Source organism: Lepeophtheirus salmonis, chromosome Z (genome assembly GCF_016086655.4).
Source record: "Lepeophtheirus salmonis chromosome Z, UVic_Lsal_1.4, whole genome shotgun sequence".
NCBI classification, from domain to species: domain Eukaryota; kingdom Metazoa; phylum Arthropoda; class Copepoda; order Siphonostomatoida; family Caligidae; genus Lepeophtheirus; species Lepeophtheirus salmonis.
In genome coordinates, this window is record NC_092584.1 from 208,865 (window position 1) to 229,618 (window position 20,754).

At 31.0% G+C, this 20,754-nt stretch overlaps 1 protein-coding gene across 1 annotated transcript; it reads left to right on the forward strand.

Moving 5' to 3' along the window:
- Positions 1 to 7,951: 7,951 nt before the first annotated feature.
- Positions 7,952 to 10,214, forward strand: Bug22 (cilia- and flagella-associated protein 20). The gene is made up of 2 exons (XM_040726105.2): positions 7,952 to 9,381; positions 9,452 to 10,214. Exons 1-2 carry the CDS (start codon positions 9,106 to 9,108, stop codon positions 9,803 to 9,805), a joined length of 630 nt encoding a protein of 209 aa, XP_040582039.1. The 5' UTR covers positions 7,952 to 9,105; the 3' UTR covers positions 9,806 to 10,214.
- Positions 10,215 to 20,754: the final 10,540 nt, after the last annotated feature.

The window sequence follows — 20,754 nt, forward strand, 5'->3', positions numbered from 1 at the left end:
TTGATTAGTTATGGAGCCTAAACTTTAAAATATGTTGATAATAATGGTAATAAATAAAAAAAGTATAATTTTCTATAGTCTTATCCATATATTAAATGTGAATCTCCATGTATGTGCACGTTTGATCTTCAATCACGGCCAAACAAATGAATGGATTTTCCTTTATTTTTGTATGTATCTTCTTAACACTCCAGATACGGTTCTGGTAACAAATTTTTTGCCCTTAAAGGCCAAGCGCACCTTAAATAGCATTTTTTAGTACTTCACCACCTGTACCACCTAAGTGCCAGGGTTTATTTTGGATAACTGAAGGTTCAAGGAAGCGGCAGTCGGTGAATTTAACCTGCCTTAGGTACCAGAACCTCATTTAAAAACTCCGTGGGGTGTATTATAGCATATTGGAAGGGGTTAATGATGCTTAGAAATGTGGCGGAGAAGAAGTTTGAACTGCCTGGAGGCCCAGTAATTCATAAGGACAATCTGAAAGTCGGGGTTTATTAGGAGGGTTTCTTGATTCTCAGGAAGGGGTGGCGGATAAATTTAACTTCCCTTGGCTATAGTTGTTCATCTGCACTTCCCGTTGATTGGTGTGAGTTTTAGAATATTAAAAGGGTCCCTTGATCCCTAGAAACACGACAACGGTGGAGTTTCAACTTTACTTTGGCTTTGCACTTCACCTGTACAATCTGAGAGCCAGGGTGTATTTTGGATATTAGGAGGGTTTTTTGATGTTCAAGGAAGTGGTGGTGGAGAAATTTAACTAGACTAAATCCCACCAGTTCACCTGCACAACACATGGTTTGGGGTATATTATAGCACGTTGGAAAGATTCCTTGCTGCCTAGAAAGGCGGTGGCAGTAAAATTTAAACGGTAAGTACTTCATTTGTACACCCTGAGAGCCGATGTGTATTTCGGGATATTAGTGGGATTCCTTGATGGTCAGGGAAGTAGCTGCGAGACTATGAGGTCGGCACCTGACCCAGAATAAAGCAACCACTTCCTCCTTGCGTGATAGAAAAGTGCCTATATATTAGTTTACTCATAAAACCGACATGAGAATCATTCTTAAAATACTACAATCTTTATTTTATGTTTGATATTAAGCAGAAGAGTTTTTAATTAATTTTAATTTCTTAATGTCCCGGGCAACGCCGTGCAAACCTATCCTAGCAAATTTTTCAATACAAATATTTTAGTACTTTGTTATACATGTAATATTATTTATACCTTTTGTCTTATGTAACAAATGTGTAGCAAAATCAATTAGAAGAACTTTCAAGAACTAGGATTTTGCTGCACATACTCAGCAATTCTCTTTTTTGTTTCAAATATGGAACAAAGGCACGTTAGGGATATTTTGTTGTTAACATCATATATTCATGATGAATTAATTTATAAGGATAAGGCCTTATCTTCACTTCCCCAGAAACCAAAAATACACCTATCCCTTTGATGAAAATAATGACTGATTATATACAATCCAACCAGTCGTTGAAAATTTCAAAGAAAATTAGTCTCAGGTTCCATTTGAAAAGAGCCCCACAAAAGGTAAATGTTTCTTTAAACAGTATACGCCGGCAAGACCTCATAAAAGTCATAACATTTTTATATTATGTGGTACCACAGGATACTCGTATTATTTCGAGGTGTATACTTAGGAAAAAAATAATCCTTCATGGCTCTCATCTCTGACTGGTGAAACTTCTATTTCTAGAGTTCAAAGATGTAAGCTCACAGAATGTCATTTAATGACGCATGTACATTGCACTTTGCTTTAATAAAGATTACAATTGTTTTCTTATACTTCATACAAAGTATTTTAAAATATTTTCTGATATTACATGTTTTCTTTTCATCCATGCACAGTAAAATGTATTTGGTTTATGTTTTGACATAACGTCTAAGTCAATTATTATATATTTTCTTCTTCCAAAGATCATTTTTTCTAATTTATATTACTCCTATTATAAGTTTTTCACACGATATTTTTTTTAGAGCTTAAAAGGCTTATGAATAAAGCATTTAAGGGATAATATGTCAAATATTTTATTAATATAGTCTTATTCTTATTAAATCTATGCATATATTTTATGTGAAATTCAATTCTAATGTCCCTTTATTTCAATTATGTAACCTTTCCTCCAAAAAAAATAGACAACGGGCCTGAAATCAGTTGTTAGATATCCAAATAAGTCTTCTATAACAACTAATAGCAACTGCTATTTATCTTCTTCTATAATAATTAATAACTAATAACAACTGCAAACAAATCTTTGAACTACTCTCTGAGTTCCAACTATCATTGTCGTTTTATTTATCAACATTTTTTAAAATGAAATAATATGATTAATGCATATATTTAAATAAGCGCGCATAATTCAAAATTAGAAATGATAGTCAAAATTTCTTCATATAAATATTAGGTCAAATAAAAAGCTCTGAGTGTTTTTCACTAGATGTCTTAAGTCTATGATTTAATAAAGAGGGATGAAGACCCCCCTCACACACTAAAATTGCTGTTTGGAAAGAAGAAATTATTTTGTTCTTTGATTTTTACCTTATTTGAATAGAATATCACTCTAAAGAGAAGGATTAGTTTTCAATTATACATTTAGGATTTATTAATTGTTATTATTATAATAAATGTATAATTTAAGATACGATGGTCAATTATCGGACTCGAGTTGGACTTGAGTCCATATTTTGAAGACTCATTACATTTTTGAATAAAGACTTTCACGACGACCTATGGTTTAACAAATCCTACCGTTCTAAATGTAATTTCCTATTAAAAGAAGCAAACTAAAGAAGATTTAGTTTTATCAATATTTGTATCCAAAACACACTCCTGAATCTTACAAAAGGAGAAATACAAATTTGGTATCTTCTGAAGCAAGATGCAGTCAATAATTAGAATTATTAAATGAAAAAATAGACTCGTTTCACTCCTCCAATCAACTCAACAGTATGTCAGACATCCAACTAAGGTTGTTTTTAGTGCAAGAGCTTACTATTTATCCTTATCAAAATCATAAGAAGCTTCTAGAGTCAAAGTGTGTGTATATTGTAAGTTCAAATAAAGTTAGGATTGTTGATGCAACTCATATTGTCATAGCTTATTTGAAAGTTATTCTTGGGTAGGAAGACTATAACATATACTAATACTAATATATACAATTGACCTTGTTTATAAGTGCTATATGCGTAGTCAAATTATATGGTAATTTATAAATTAATTGAATTAATAGCTTAGAAGCGTCTAATTTCATAGTTAAGAGCTATGGTCCGCCTGTTAATCTGTAAGAAAATAGAAAACACAAGAGACATAGTGATTCTGGAGACAATAGAAGAATGAATAAACTGTCAAATCCATCGTAAATTCATTGTATGTGTCTAAATCAAAAATTATTGTATTTAATATAATAATTGTATCTATAATATTTTAGCAAGTAAATGTGTTTTTCATTTCTGTATTCAGGGTGAAATATTATTTATACTGTACTAATAATTTTTTTCTGTGACGGCATTTTAAAAATTCGTTGTATATTTTTTTAGACTGGAGTCTTGAATGTATTAATATTGGTTTTCATTTGTTTATATAATGTAATTAATTGTTTTTCTACATTATAGATATTGTTTTATTGAAGCCGTTTACTTTTTCTTAAGAACATAATCTCCATGTATATAAAGATATTTTACTTTGTCCCTTGGCTTGTCTCCAAATCATGCAAAAAATCAAAGATTTATTTTTTGACGGTTCCCCTCAGTAAAAACGAGGTTTTGTGATTATAATCTCCGTATTTCATCCCTTTTCATTATAAGTTATAACCTAGCACTATAAAAAGTAGTCCAAATTTTCAAATTCAGGAATACTTGATTTACTTTGTAAATCCCTTAAAAATTACTTTCATATTTCTATATTATAGATCTAGTAACATTGAGATCTCCTAAATTTATTCCCTTAAAGTTACTAATATAATATGCTATACACTCAATAATCAAAAACTAATGGCTAATACTTTACACATAGAAGTAGATTACTAGTAAATTGATAATTTAAGGGATTATAACGTATATTTGTGATATTAATTTAAAAAAGTATGAGTGAAATAAATAAAAAAAACGATAAACTATTACAAAAAGTGTTAATTAAAATTTTTAGTAGAAGTTATACATAGAAAATCAAACCAATTAATGATGACAAATGATACGACATAGAAGTTATTAAGATTAAATATTACAAATGGATTCAACAAATTATTAGTAACAAATGTAAATTATATATATACATACAATAATGAAACATTTACACTTATTTTTTACACAAAATATATATAAGGGAGAGTGATTGTTACACTGACAAGAACTTGAAAATGTAAAGTTATCCAACGAACCCGTTCTTATGTAATTGAACTTTTTCCTTTGTTTATCAAATCAACATATAAGTAACCCAGGTTGCCTAATGCTTTCAATTATAGATAATTTTGACATTGAAATTTATTGATACAAAAAGTAAATATTATAGGTAAGTTTTTGTTACGATATATTTATATTATAAAACATGAGACTTTAATTTAATTTTGTTAAATGACATAATATAGCATGTTGTTCATTTAATTAACATGTTTGTAATATATTATTAGTTTCAATATTCAGTCCAAATCCTTTATTCTGATTCCAACAATATGTAGGAGACTTGTTTCACCCCATTTTTAGTATATATAATCGTACTATATATGTAATGAAATATATTATATTTAATTATGTTTTACTTTATATGTAATTTGATAATATAATTTAATTATCAATCACAGTAGGTAGTAAAAAAAATTATTATTAAATATGCTCTATTTCTGTAAATGTTTTAATTGTTTATCTTATAAATATTATTATAAGTATTTACTTTATGCTGACAAACTGTAATAAAAGGTAAAATAAATGCTTGAACATAACAAATGGCAGTTTTTACATGTGTCTTCCTGCTTTAACATGTCTAATTCTACCCTGTACCATGTCTCCTCCTACCTTGTATGATAATTGATATCTCCACCTGCTGTATCAAGTATCCTACTTTTGGTTAGTTTCGAAAACACCAATAAATGACTATTAATTATTGCACTACATCAAAAATATTTGGAAGTATTTTTCTTAGGTAACTATCTATGCCATGCTGTCCAGACATTGAATTATCTTTTTAATTGTGAAACTTATGACAGTACAGCTAATATATCAGGCCTTTATTTTCGATGAGACGAAAATACGGAAGCTCTTCAGACATGTTCTCCAAGAGATGGGACCATAACGAGAGAAAAGAAATCGAAGAAAGATACATCTAACTTGAGTATCCATCTCAAGAGAGTAGATTCGTCTCCTTCTTTGCGAAAGAGATTCCAAGATTGCAACATTCAAGAGATCCATTCACAATGAGTAAGGAATTTCAATATTTCAAATAATGAAATTAGTATTTACTTTACTTCAATTTGTACGAAGCATGGTATTATATAGTTATATTAATTATTACAAAGCATGGCGTCTTTATCGTTACATTAAAATAGTGAACATTATCTTAGATAATTTATTAAAGTAATATAACGTATTTTTATAATAGTAAGTTGAATAAGTATAGATAAATTTTAAAAAATGCAACTAAAAAAACAATTATATTAATTTTAAATTTTAATATAAGTTATAAACAGAGGATCATACAAATTTAAAAGGACAAATGAGACGATTTGGAAGTTATTAATATAAAATAAAACAAATAGATTCAACAAATTATTAGTGACATTATAAATATACAAAATTAATGAGAAAATTATAGAGAAATACATATACATACTTATTAGCACAATAGAATATGCGTTGGCAATGCAGACAAAACTATTGGGGAAAGAGAGACACATTATCTTTAAGAGTCTAGAGTTATATTTTACTCCTTTTCCAATGGCAAAAGAGGTACGCAAGTAACAAAGAAATCAAGGGTCCAGGTTATATAATTATCCATATAGATGATACATAAACCAAATCGACATTATAAATGGAATTGTGATTGAGAGAAGTTATTTATGCATTATATACATCAATGAAACTGAAGTACTCCTATCAATGAAATATTATTCTTAGATAAAGAGACGAAGCAGAGTTTACTTAAGAAGAAAAGAACTTCAGAATTTCAAGGAAAGAGTAGTGTATGAATGATTATAACTCAACTCTTTTTCTTCCTCACTTGAGCTTTCCGTCTATTATCCTGATTTTTTATAGAAATCATAGCTCATAAGTTATAAGCTATTGCAGTATAGGATTTTTGTGTAGAATATTTAGAGGAATTTATGTACTTTTGAGCATAGAGGCAATGATTCGCGAGGTCAAAAGTCACTATCACAGACCTTGAAGCCCCATCCAGCCTTAAGTATCACTACAACCTAGGTGAAAAGGCGGAGCAGGCAGCCCAAAAAGTGGTGCTGTTTATGGACCCAAAACGGTATCGAATGATACAGCAAATCGGTCGTTCCAACGTTTCCATTTTTGATAATATGGACGTCGCAGATGCTGCACGATCTGCTAGGACAATCATCGAAAATGTCGATAAAATAATGGAAATCGTCGAATTGGACCGGCATGTTATTATTATTATTTTTTTTAATAGTCAAAATAAAGCGAAAAAAGCTAACACTCCACATATTAATAAGATTACCTATATAACATATTATGGTATATACAAGTTGTAACCAAAAAATCAGATGAATAGTTTTAAATGAAGGATTTAACGTAATTATTATGAGGATAGTACAATACGGGAATATTTTTTATGGATGGTCGATAAATTAATGGTGTAATTGCGGACTATTTTAGTACATATTACTATCATATAAGTATTCTATGGCATATTATACAGTTCAAATATACACAGTTAGACGACTCATGAATATATAATAACCATGTAATTTGAATAGATTGAAATGAAATGATAGTATCAATGTATGGTTAGTAATTAGAATGACCAAAAAAAACAGCAACTTTTACAAATGTTTTAGTAACAGTTCAACAAGAAATTGTATTCCTATCTATTTGTATACGGATCATAAGTATTCATAACTTATTACTTTGTTTATTTATCAAAAATAATAAATTATGAAATAGCCATGGCTAAAGGACTCAAGGGAAAGAGCAGTCAAGCGAAAAGTAAAGAGTTCAAACTAAAACACAGGAAGAATATGTTCTGAACGCACGTCGTTATCTTTTTTGTATCACGCAACCTTTCCTCCGAAAAGAACCCCCTGCCCAAAAAAAAAAAGGCCCGAAATCATTTGGTAGTTAGCCAAATAAGTCAATCACACCAACTGCTACATATGTTTTATGTACTCCTAGACTATTACATTCGTATATTATTATTTCACCATTTTTAAAAATATATTTTGTAATATTTAAATTTACATTGTATTTTATTCGTAAGATTATTATAGTATTGCTGACTAATATTTTATTAAAGGCGTAGCTTTTAATTTATATTACTACATGATAGCCAAAATTTATTCATATAAATAATAAGATGGCCAATATATATTATATATGCGACAAGGGATCAACAACAAATTGTATTACTGTCCTTTTGGAAACGAAGCATAAGTATTGATAATTTATTACTTTGTTTATTTTTGAAAATAATAAATTATGAAATAGCCATGACGTATTCAGCGAGAGGAGGCAATGGACAGCTGACGAAAAAATACAAGGGGTATTTTTTTGTTAGCGAGGTAACGCCATGAACGTCGTCGTCCATATTCTTCTCTTTTCACTAGGGTGAGACTCACTCCTTCATTTCCCCTCACCCCCCCCCTACTTGCTCCGTGCCTAGGTAGAGGAACATGTAGCAGCTTCTAATTTTAAGCCAATCAGAATTGAGAACTACTAATCCCACATTCCTTGTCTTGAGTGTCCACGTTTTGCCTAGAGTCCTTTTGCCAAGTTGTATCAAGTGTGAACACATCGATAGCTGACAACAAAATACGTAGGGTATTTTGTTGTACGAGGTTTTTAAAGGAAAAGCTAATTATGAATGGATAAGTATTATGTAATACTTAATATTTAGTCACAAATAGATCACATGTGCATAATATGTAAATGCAAATGGATATTATGTAATTATGATAGATCTTTATAAGGGAAGGATAGCATCCAATTGATATTGTATTAATTGAAATAGCTGATAATAATTATATCATTGAATAGGACTTTATGGAATGAACGAATTCCTACTTTTACACGGCATGCTTAAAATTATGTTTTTGTATTCTTCGTAGATTCCTATTAATTTGTTTGGAGGTGCTGCAAATTACAAATAAAGTCGTCAAACTAATCTTCATAATGAAACAATTAGAAATAGAATTGTTTTATTTGAAATGAACTAAAATATATGAGGCAAAAATCGGTCTAAAAATCAAAGGAAAGAATATATGATATGAAATAATAAGCTACATCAATGAGTTTCTAATACAACCTGGAGAAGAACAAGCTCCAATCACGCAGCATAATTTTTGATATGAAATTCCTATTTGTCGTAGTTGTAATTTTATAGAAGCAACTCTTCCATTTTGGGATAATATTGGAAATACCAAAAAGTTTTTACCAATTTTGTTATCTTTCATTTTTTTTTTTGCTCTTAAAACAGTTTTAAATAGTGTTTAAAAAGATCACAAGTTAATTGCTACTATAAATGGCTCATGTTTTAATTAAATAAGTTACAACTTGTACAAAATTCCAATTACATATTTATATTGAAAATACGTAAATACATATTTTCACCTCATATTCCTTTATTCTGCTTTCTGTTATTCGATAATTTCCCCAAAATTACCTGTGTCCTTATGGTTAGAAAGTTATTATAGATTAATGTATTTCCTTTAAAAGTTCAGGTTGCGTGATTTGTGGGGGAAATAAGGGTTGCGACCATGAAAAGGTTGCGTGATTTTGTTTGTTTTGTGTTGATACAAATATTATTATTTATACTTTGTGAGCTGTCCCGGGGAATCAACAATAGTTCATATTCATCGACTAAATAATATAATTAACTCAAATATTAAATATTCTCAAATCCTGAGACTCCAATGTTTAAAAACACCTTTCAAAGTGGATTCCTGAGTATACTTTACTCCATAGGGAGCAAACCTCTTCAAATATGGGATAAAAAGGTACGAAATGGTCATATTAAGCGAATAACAGATGGGGATATCCAAAGTTTTGTACTTGAAATTGTGGGAACAAATGTGAGTACGACTTATATAACATGTCCAGCGGATCCTCGGAAGACTCTAGGTATCAAATTACCCTATTTGGTCATGATTGTGAAGAATATGAAGAAATACTTTACATTTGAAGTACAGGTAAAATATTGAGCTTGTTATTTTTAATCGAACACATTCATATAGTATTACAAATCCCTTTTTTTTGTAGGTCTTAGACGATAAAAACGTTCGAAGACGCTTCCGTGCCTCAAATTACCAGTCTACAACAAGAGTAAAGCCATTTATCTGCACAATGCCAATGAGATTAGACGATGGTTGGAATCAAATACAGTTTAATCTTGCGGATTTTACTCGTCGAGCTTATGGTACAAATTATGTGGAGACTCTAAGGGTACAAATACACGCCAATTGTCGTATTCGACGGGTCTATTTCTCAGATCGACTATATTCCGAAGAGGAATTACCCGCAGAGTTTAAACTCTATCTCCCAGTTCAACAAAAGCAACAAATAACGGATGCAAATCCCTTAGAAGAACCCATAGCATCCACTTCACAACCTTAATTTATACAAATTTAATTTACAACTTTGATTGAGCTTCTTCTCTCTACACCCTTTTTTTAAATTAATTATTGGTAAAAGTTTGTGGCAAATACTAGATTTGGTTTTCATACTCTATAACCAATAAAAAATGATAATATTCACACATTAAAATTTCATCACTATGATTGGTCCCTTCAACATTATTATTTGGGGGTTTTTTAATCCCGAGTTACTTATATCAATGGTAACTTCTATTATTTTTTTTTTTTTTTTTGATATGCAATACTATTTAAGGATTAGATATTTTCTTCTTCATAGAAGAAGCCATATGCATTCACTTTTGAGATTTCTTTTTTTAAAATGTATTGATTACGTTATTCTCTGCTTAAGAGTCTCCTTTTTAATAGACAATAAATACTTCTTCTCTTGATTTCTGTTTAATCAATAATTATTATGTTTTTTTGATATTTTTAGAGGGTGTTGTTCTACATTTGATTCTATGACTTAATTCAAAAGCATATACACCTAATGACCCTGTTTTAGAAGAAGAAGAAAAATGTTTCGTTTTTAAATAGACATTCATAGTCTTTATTCAAGGAGTATATCTTGAGATCAATAAAAATATCTTTTTTTTTTTATTGTTTAAAGAAATATTCATTATTAGGAATGTGAAAACTGTCTGAATCCTCGTGAGCATAATTTTAAAGAAAATATATGCTAGTATTCTGTAAGGCATTGGTGCCCTTAATAATTATTTCTCCCTATTTTGAAAATTCAAATGTATTAGTGAGTAAGGATCACCATACTTTATTAAGTGATCTTTTTCAGTAGATATGTTGTCTATCAAAAATCTTTTCTTTTGGATTTACACTCACGAAGATTTAGATAATATTCCCAATCTTATTTATTTTATAATATACATTTATTTTAAAGTTATATAGAGGATGTTGGAACAATTTCACAGTAGCCTTTGTTTCCAACCAGACCAAGCAATACAGTAAACCTTGATCTAACGGACTTATTCAGGAGAGAAGGTGTTAGTTACAACGAGGCGATGCTTTCCAGTAGTATTTACTCCCAATAATGCTAAGAATATCCACATTAGTAGTTGGAGAAAATTTGAAATTACCGAGATGTTCAGGAGTCTTGTAATAGAGGCATATCATGATCATTACCACTAATAATTATACGTCCAATTGTTCCCATAAATGGAAGATCAGGATTTCACAACTTGTCACAAAAGTATTTCTCATTTGCTGCAAGATTCAAGAGGAACTATTTAACAGTCAATTTTGTGCCAAATTTATACTTCCTCTAATTGGCTGTTGTCGGAATCTGGCTCCCTCCGATACGAGGGTTTTTGCAGTTGGATTTTCCCTAAAAAAATATTGTAAAAAGCTGTTGTGTAACCTAACTAAATCCCAAATTTTCTCTATCTATTTCATACTAGTACAGAAAATGAGAAATTTTCACGGAAAAAAAGGTAAAATGAGCAGTTTTCCTAGAAAAGGTTAAAGTGATCAATTTTTTGACAGATTTTTTATTATTTTTTTCTTAGTCTCTCCTTTTTGTTATCAATGACAGGATAAGCTAACTGATGTTATCCCAGATTTGAAAATCACGTACTATCAACCACGATATGTTGTACGTCAAGCAGTATCGAGAAAACTTTAATCTATAGAATTATCTAAAATAGATATAAACTATTAAATATTGGCTGGTATACATAGAAATATTAGGTATTGAGTGTTTTCATTGACATCATAAATTGAAGGCAACGCCATTTTGGAGGCTAAAAATCACTAACAAATTACCTAAAAATGTGATTAAACTCCATGAAATGGGTTTATGAATTTCCCTGCATTGAATACTACTTAATGCCAATGATAATATTTGAATTAAATCAAAGTAATATGCATTGAAAATCCCTAAAAAGGATTAGATTTCTATACGTTTTTTTATTTTGTAGATGAGGGATGAAAAAAGTTAGATAATTGGAGAAGAATATCCTATTTATTCCATTATAACAGCTAATTAGTATCTACAACGTGGGAATAAGATTGTATAACGATGTAATAACATATTTTAGAGTCATAAATACAATAAAAAAATGCAATTAACCCATACAATTAAAGTTAAATTACAGTTAAAGTTATTCTATTTGTTGATTACATTTGACATCCCATAGTTCACTATTTTAAAAAGTATTAATATTTAAAAAAAAAACGGATTTTCCTTCTTATATAAGTTGGCTGTTTAGGCCTCCAAAATGTATGACATCAAAATTGTGACGACACGTGAAAACGCTCTATTTACAGCCTTTATTTAATATATTATAATTATAGAAAAAGTTGTTAAGCTCCGATATGACCTTCTAAATAGAATCTATCATATCATTTTCATAGAATTTGTACGACCTTTATGTGTCATTTGTGGTATCTCCGAAGGATTTATGTACAGAAACATGAGATCATATAATTGAAAATAAAATGTAATCAAGACTAATTTATGAGAAAAATCATAAAAACAATATACAATGTGCATTAGCAAAAATGCATCATAGCCGACAACATTAAAAAAATCATCAGGAGCTCAAAAGTTAACACCTTTAACTTTATTAACTAGTGAAAAAACACCTCTTTGTTGTTTAACATTTGAAATATCGAACTTTTACCTAAATTCCACCATTTTACACGAGGTCGGAAGGCCTTGTACACTCTGATGACATACTTATAAGATCCCTCAATTGAGGCCTCCAGCAGAACAGTATTTTGTGGGAGACAGCACAGGTATTGGATTCAATGGCGTACCAATCCCCATAGTCAAGTGGGTTCAGATCTAGTGAGGAAGAAGGCCACAATGTGCAGGGCCAGTAATTACTTAATTCTCCCTAAACCAGTTTTTGGCCTTGCTCAATCTAGTGGTCTTTAACGTTGCTGTTGTGAGCTGGCGTTTTCAGTGGACGTAGTTCTTGAGGCCCATGTCTTTCATGGCATTCTTGATCGTCCATTCGCTGAAGTTGTGTGTGTTTTTTTTTTGCAAGCTTGTTCGTCGAGGTTGGAGGATTTGCCTCAATACTGTCCCCTTAGGTACTCATGAACTCATCGGATTGTTGTACGTTGTGTCCCCCGCTCCCAGGCTTCCGTTCATAGCTAGCATTACCCTCAAGCGCCTTCCTGATCCTCAAAACAGTGCCCTGTTAACTTCCACAATCATGAGCACTTCACAAAAAGGAACTCCCACGTGAAGAAAATCAATAACTCGGCGGCCTCACGAAGCTGATTTCGTTTACAAAAATGTAATGACGTAGCTCGGTGTTACCTCGCTAATACAAAACAGGGAGCACTATAGACATGGAGAGTGCACTTCTTTTCAGAAAATACACAGTGTTGACATAAACATTCATCCTTAGTATATCTACGTGGCGTTTCATTGTATAAAAGATTTTACGTAGATATAATGCTTATGTCTACTTATGTATTTTCTCAAAAGAAGTGACTAAATTATCCATGTATATTGAGTTCCCTGTAGAGACATACCCTATGTATTTTTTTGTTTGCTGTCAATTCCCTCTTCTGGCTTGATACGTCATGGTCATTTCATAATTTATTCTTTCTCATTAATATACAAAGTAATGAGTTATTCGATACTTATACTCCGTTTTCAAAAGGACAGGAATACAATTTTTTGTTAATCCCTCGTTGTTTATATAATATATCTATTGGCCATTTTATTATTTCTATGAAGAAATTTTGGCTATCATATACAAATACAAATGTATAACTATCTTTTAATAAAATATTACTAAGCAATATTAAAATAGAGTATCGAATAACATACTATGTAGGTTTTAATAATATGTAATTCATTTTAAAATGGCGAAGAAATAATATGACAGTGATAGTCTGGGAGTCCATATGAGTTAGCTGACAGTTGGCATGATTGACTTGTTTGGTCAACTACCAGAGGATTTCGGTCCTTTTTTCTGTTTCTTTTTGAATGGAAGGTTGTGTGATAAAATAAAAGTAAGGACTTGGATAAAATGAAGGTCTCAAGACTGCTCTTTCAAACAATGTATGTCCTGCATTAATTTCCTTGGAATTTATTTAAATTTTAATGCTTGATGCACTGTAGTGTATCAATCCATGTCTTTGTATACCCATATTATTAATAAAAATAGTTAACATCAAGTATTATATGCCTATCGCTTACATATTTATTATTATCTGCGGGAAACGATATCGAACATGTATTGTTCAGAACACAAAATATGCCAAATTACTTTAATATTGACGCAAACCACAAATATTTCGATAAATATAATAATCAATTTAATGTGGTAATGTCTTATATATCACATGTCATGGAACAAGTAATACACGAATATGCCTAATTTGAATCAATTTTTAGAATAAATAAATAAGTGTTTTTGTTGCCTTAAACACTAATTGCTTAGTCAGCGATTTAGATTCGTATACTTAATAGCTTTTTTTATGATTACACTACTAAATCAAGGAAGAGAGTGTTATACGTACCTCAATTTATCAAAAATAATTTATTTTTAGAAGGTGTTTTATCAAAATGGCTCTACTAATAATTCAAATTTAATTATTCAATAGAGATGGGGACTTGGATTCAAACCCAGGGCCGTGACGACGGGGGTGGGGCTGTTTGGCCTCCATCCCATGACTAAAACCTTGTTATCAAATTTGTCAAAAATATATATACTTATATTTTTTGTCAATTATCTTTTGTTTTTGGTACAATTTTGAAATTAAGAGTTTTTTTTGTATTACAAATGGTGTCTTCTTTTTTATTTTCATTTTTTGACTGAAAAAGTACAGCTAGACAGGGTGACAATAATTTTATACTAATGACTGTCGATAGTATATTCTTTTGCAAATATTGGCATTGGAACTCTTTGGGAAACGAAGGTTAGCACTCCTCTCTTTCATGAACCAAAAAAAATAATTATGAAATAAAGATGGCAGACACAGAGGACAATTTCACGAGCAGGACACATGAGTTCCAGCATCTTGCAGACATAGAATGTCTGATAAAGAGTTTCAAGTTCAAATACGAGCAAAAAAATGAGCTCCCGCTCATTTTTCATTGAGTGGGAGTGCGATCATTCCTTTACAAAACAAGCGGGAGCGCGCTCACAAAATTAGTAACTGAGCGGGGCTGGGAACGCACTCAGGATTTCTTGAGCGGACTAACGCTCTGGCAATTAGAGTTCAAATCATTTCTGTTGCGTTTGTTAAGTGATTGGGACCTAGTACGACTAAGTACAACAATTTTGTATTTTAGAAAAGGTTTATTAAGCCTTATCATTACCCAGAGTCTTAGATGTTGTATTTGGTTCCAAGGAGTTCGAAACTATGCTAAATATTTCCATTGTAGAATCTGAGATACTTTCATTGGTATCACTGTAGCAAAATGTTAGTACAGCCTCTATGATCAAATCTTTGAGTCGATTTGCCTTACAGTTCTAAATATCTTAGAACTTTGTCTACTGTAGAGACTGGACTACCGTCATCTTTAGTTAAATATCTTGGAACAAGGATCAAACACCTTAACAGCAGAGAGTTAAATGTCAATCTTATAATCGATGAGGTCTACTCTGCAGAAAGATTTGAGTTTGTTTGAGGTAAGTTCTTGGGATACGAGAACAACCAAACAACTAAAACTGTCCTTACAAATGTGATCAAATCCCTTGGATGAAACACAAAGAGTCAAAAAAGAGCTCAGAAACTACAATCTAAGTAATAGTTGATACTCTGTGTGATGAAGGTCACAAATGGGCAAGCATTTTTGGCAAGGTTTTACAAATTCTCTTCAAGCTGATGGGCAAAAATTTGGTTTCTCAACTGAATGACAACATCCGACAGGAAAGCAGAAAAAGATCAAACTGAAAACAAGCTCAAATTTAGAAAAGTTAATGTTTAAGTTATGAACATTAATTTTTCTGGTGGCTGCATCTATTTTCGAAATAATTAATACATATTATATTGCTGATATATTGGAGCCTATTTAGTGTTGAATTTTGATTAATTGTCCTATTATGAATAAAAGTTTACTGATTTTAACTCATAGAGTCTGTATTGAAAAACTGTATTAATATATTTTTATTACAAAAATATTATATTCGTGAACTTCTTCTAAGCCATCCTTGGAGCGTGCGTTATCTAGTCAGTTGTCCAAGTGCTGGAGACGTCTATACTATAACACATTTTACATAAGGTACTGATGGCCACACAAAATTGTTTTCGTAATTCAAGTTTCTCAGATTAATCTAAAAATTAGTTTAACTTATTTGAATCACGGTAATAATCGTAGTTCAACAGTTTATATAGCCAATAAATCAATATTTTACTATAGTCTGAATCACTAGAACATATATTATGCTTAAAAAAATACACAATAAAACATACAACTTAAGACGACCGTAATATTTTAAACTATCTATCTATAAAATCTTCGAGGTCAGACGTTCTCAAGACTTGGCCTATCGTTTTGTTAAAATATATTTTGGATAAAAGTTTTGTTACTACAAAGTCTGCTTTTATATGAGGCATTGTTGTAGGGCATAGCCACAAGATAATCTTCCTTTCTATTCCCTATTCCTCTTCTATTTTTGTTTCCTCATAGGATCAATTCTGCTACATTCATTGAACAAATAGAAGGAGGATTCAATATAATTCTTGCAGAGTTTATCAGCATCTTCTTTTTTTTTTTTTTGTTATTGAAAATTGTTGAGGTTGCAAGACGATCTCTAAATTATTTTTCCTTTGAGTTGGTGAACCGAATTCTTAAGACGGATTTCCATCCCAATTCACCAATGTCTGAGTTAGACCGTCCCAGATTCGGGAAAGACTAAGAGGACCGTTAATACTCTGGTTGCTCTCTCCCTCTCCAATCACTCGCATCTTAAGATGACCTAAAGCAATATAGAAGGGATATGTGGACCCATGCCTCGCTATTGCCTTTCCTATCCACTTCATGACTAAGTATAGGTTTTAGAAAAAGGAAAACGGTCTTTTTTGTTTAATATGTTATACGTCGTCGTGTTGTTAGGATTTGAAAGAAGAATTCTCGCCCATCTGTGGTGTAATTTTTTTTTAAAATGCGTAATAAAATGAATAAATATATTGATTTATATATAATTATAATAGTTTACTTATATTAATGCTATTTTCAATGTAGAAGGTTCTGCTCTTTATACGAGTAATTCATTTTATCCCTCCAAAATCATAGAATATGCAGCTGATATTAACAAGAGTCTTCATTCAGGTGAACTTTATGTCTTGCTCCCACCTTCTCTTTGAACTCTTACAAAATCCCATATCTAAGGATAAGAACTTAACCCCACTTCTGTGATTTAATCAATTGTACAGTATTCAACCTCCTCATGGACTATTTTATTATATAATAGTTCATATAATTTAAGGGATGTAACTTAAATCTATCCTTAAAATACGGGATCTCTGATAGAATTTTTTTATAATTAAATTAAAGAAATAAAATGTTAGTGCGTTATTTACTTAAAAAAATAAACTTATTACTGAAGAGTTTCAATATATGAATTGACATTTATATATGGAAAATAAATAAACTGAATAATCCGGGCAATTGTTCCCAAATAAAGTACCCGTTTAAGGAGGGGCATTGGTGTCCTTTGACCCAGTTTCACACTAGGTTATATAAAGTACGTGCCTCTCCCCAAGAGTATATTTATCACAAATTATTTTTCCTTATCTAAAAAAGGTTATTGATTTGAAAAACATAAATATTGAAGAGACCCTGTACTTTAATTTCTAAAAAAGACGATGATTCAAATTATTTGATTAAAAAATTCGGTTTTTTTAAGTTCGAAATTAAAATCAAATTTAAAGAAAAAGAGAAGAAAGGGGACCGTACATTTATTTTTGTTCTGAGCTCCAGTTACGGACATGACCTGAAGTAGTGTTGGATCAGTCCTAAGACTGATTTCCTAATAACCTCCCCCCCCTTTCATTATTTTTTTTTTATCGGTACAATCCTTTTTAACTTTGAACGATCCTAAGGACCGATTAGACGGTCCTTCAGTATACGGTCCTAGCTATCCTTTTTTTTTTTATTCCCTTCTCACGGCGTTACTTAGCAAACACAAAAATACCTTACGCATTTTCTTGACAGCAGTCGATTACCTCGTCTAATTTGATACTTCTTTTTTTTTTGTAAAATTAGCGCAAAACAGTTGTTTTGCAATATTCTTCCCAAATTTCGATTTTGTAATTTTTTGACAAAAATAAAAGATGGACTTCTCCTCTAGACTAATTCTTTCATGCCTATTATTTGAAGTTTATAACACATTATTTTTAAATTCATACTAATACGCTCCATATAATACACAGGCCCTACATTATAATACTTACCCTCACCGAAGGAGTCTAAAAAATAAGAGGAATTAATAAAAACATTGACCGTTGTCAATGTTATTTCCAGCTCCCTCCTTGGCCCGAGCAACGCCAGGTGACCTTTTGCTCGTATATTATGTATAAATGCGGCGTTTTGTATATGAGTTATGCATTAATTTTATATTGGTAGAACATGGATGGTCTAAATTACTTAACCATGTGAAGTTTTTTTTTGCAAAAAAGGTATATTCATTATTATGATGGTTCATAAAGAAAGTTTCGACTAATTAAAAATTACTTAAGAAATAATATAATCCATAGCATTACCAGTAAAATATGTCTGCAATAATATTTACAATATTAATACTACAAGTTATACGACAGCTTGACAAAAAACAATTGAATATATCTCAGTGGTTTTATTGCCACAACGTTACCTTACTATTACAAAAATGTACTCTCTATTTTATTGTCAGCTGTCGATTTTCAAACTTACACAAGAGAATAATAGGAAGAAGAGAAAATGTTTTTTTTTCTTCTAGTGGTGGTATCCTGTACTGCCTGGAGTTATTAGGCATCGTCAAACAGACAAACTTTGCTTTAAAAATTAGAAGATAATCCCCCAAAAAAATTATCCTTGATACTCACCATTCTTTAAGTGCACACGAACGTTATTACTCAATACATAGATGTTCTCTCCTCAAGACTAATAAAAGATTGAAAAATAATAATAATATGATATTGTTAACGAATAATGAGTATGAAGGCCACATGGTTTTCCGCCAGAACAGAATGTTGGTCTCTAAAAGGACAGTGTAACATAGGGTATGCTTGCCAGTACATCATCTCGTTGAAGTGTTTGAGTCTTTAAAGCGCTACCTAGCTGACCCTTAGTTACACTCGCTCGATGATAATACATGCAAAATGCCAGTTAGATTTCATTAATATGATTACATTGTTATTAATTAGGTCAGTGCTTCCCAATTAGGGATACGCGTAACCCTTGGTGTAATTAGAGGCACTCTAGGGGGTACATGAGATTTTGCAAGAATACTTTACAAGTGGTACATAAATCAGGGGCACGTCCGCAGGGATGGGCTGAAGGGATGTAGCCCCCCCCCCTCCCAAACTTAAGGAATGTTTATTTTTTACTAGAAATTTGAATATTTAATTTTTTTTTTTCAAAAAATTTAATAATTGAAATTTAATCTTCTGTGAATAGGTATGGGTTTTTGAATTTTTCTGCAAAAAATATATTTTTGTGAACAGCTGAGGATTTTTTTCCAAAAAACTTAATTTTTTGTGAATAGATATGGATTTTCGAATTTTTTTCCAAAAAAAGATTAAATTATTGTTAATACCCAATGGTTTTGAAATTTTTTTCTCAAAAATTTAACATTTTGTAATTTTTTTCTAAAAATTTTTTATTTTTGGATTTTTTTTTTAATCAGCGAGAGGGGTGTCTGCAGATACCTCATTCACTGAATCTCAAAATGCATTGTGCTTGTAAGGGGGTACATGGGTTAAATATAAATATTTTACAAGTTGTATATCACTAAAAAAAAAAGTTGAGAATCCCTGACTTAGATCAACCTTATGTACAGGGAGCGGGGATCAAATTGTCGCCTAATTTAAACCTTGAATCTTGAATACGACATTATCAAATAAAAAACCGGTTACCAAATAGGGAAGCTATTCTCGTCAGCTGACGATACGTAGTTCAGATAGCATCATGCCGCCATCATATGAGGAGATAAAGAGCTATAAGTGATAACTTTACATTTTTACCACCTGAACTTTACGACAACTGAGTGTGTTAAAATATTATTCTATGTACTGCTTCACTCTTAAAATTTATAAAACTTTATTTTGTAGGCAGAACAAGAATTTGAGTGATTCCCGAGTATAAATTTAATCATTACTGGGGTGGAAATACTTGAACGGCGTTCATTTAGCTGTTGTTTTTGCGTTATGTTTTCTCGCTTCTTTTTTAGTGTCCCCCAAGGATATATTTTACCCAGAACCAAAGCTAAATCCAAGTGGCGGAACGATAATCATGAGGCAATTTGTAGTCCAAATTTTATTTAAACAATAATACTTTTTTATCCGCTAGGGGGAACAGAGAGTATCATGAATTACTCCCGTAACTAATATCACAATCTCCATGAAGTCCCAAATGCTGAAATATTTCATACAATACGAGGAAAAAAGATGTGTTCTGTGATTATCTTACTAAGAAAAAAGTTTTTTTTTGTAATCAATTAAATTTGGACAAAAAATGATTACGTGGTCGTCTTCACACTCTAAAAAAATAAACGCATGATTGCCTGAACGGAAATTTTTCAGAAATGGATCTATGAACGAAAAAATTAAATGGGTCCAAGTCTCAGAAAAACCAGCATTTTGACTTCCATAAGATATAGATATTTAGTGTAAAACTCTGGAGATCAATAATCAGACAAGTAAATAATATTCTGAGTCAAATCTCCTATACTTATTTTTGAAATAGAATTATAGGTGTACTATTCTCAGATAATAAAATCAATATCCAGATATTTTTTCTAGTCAACT

Coding starts and splice junctions, on each gene's coding strand:
- Bug22 (XM_040726105.2), top strand. CDS start 9,106: ATGTTTAAAAACACCTTTCAAAGTGGATTCCTGAGTATACTTTACTCC. Junction 9,382..9,451: donor ACTTTACATTTGAAGTACAG/GTAAAATATTGA, acceptor TTTTTTTTGTAG/GTCTTAGACGATAAAAACGT.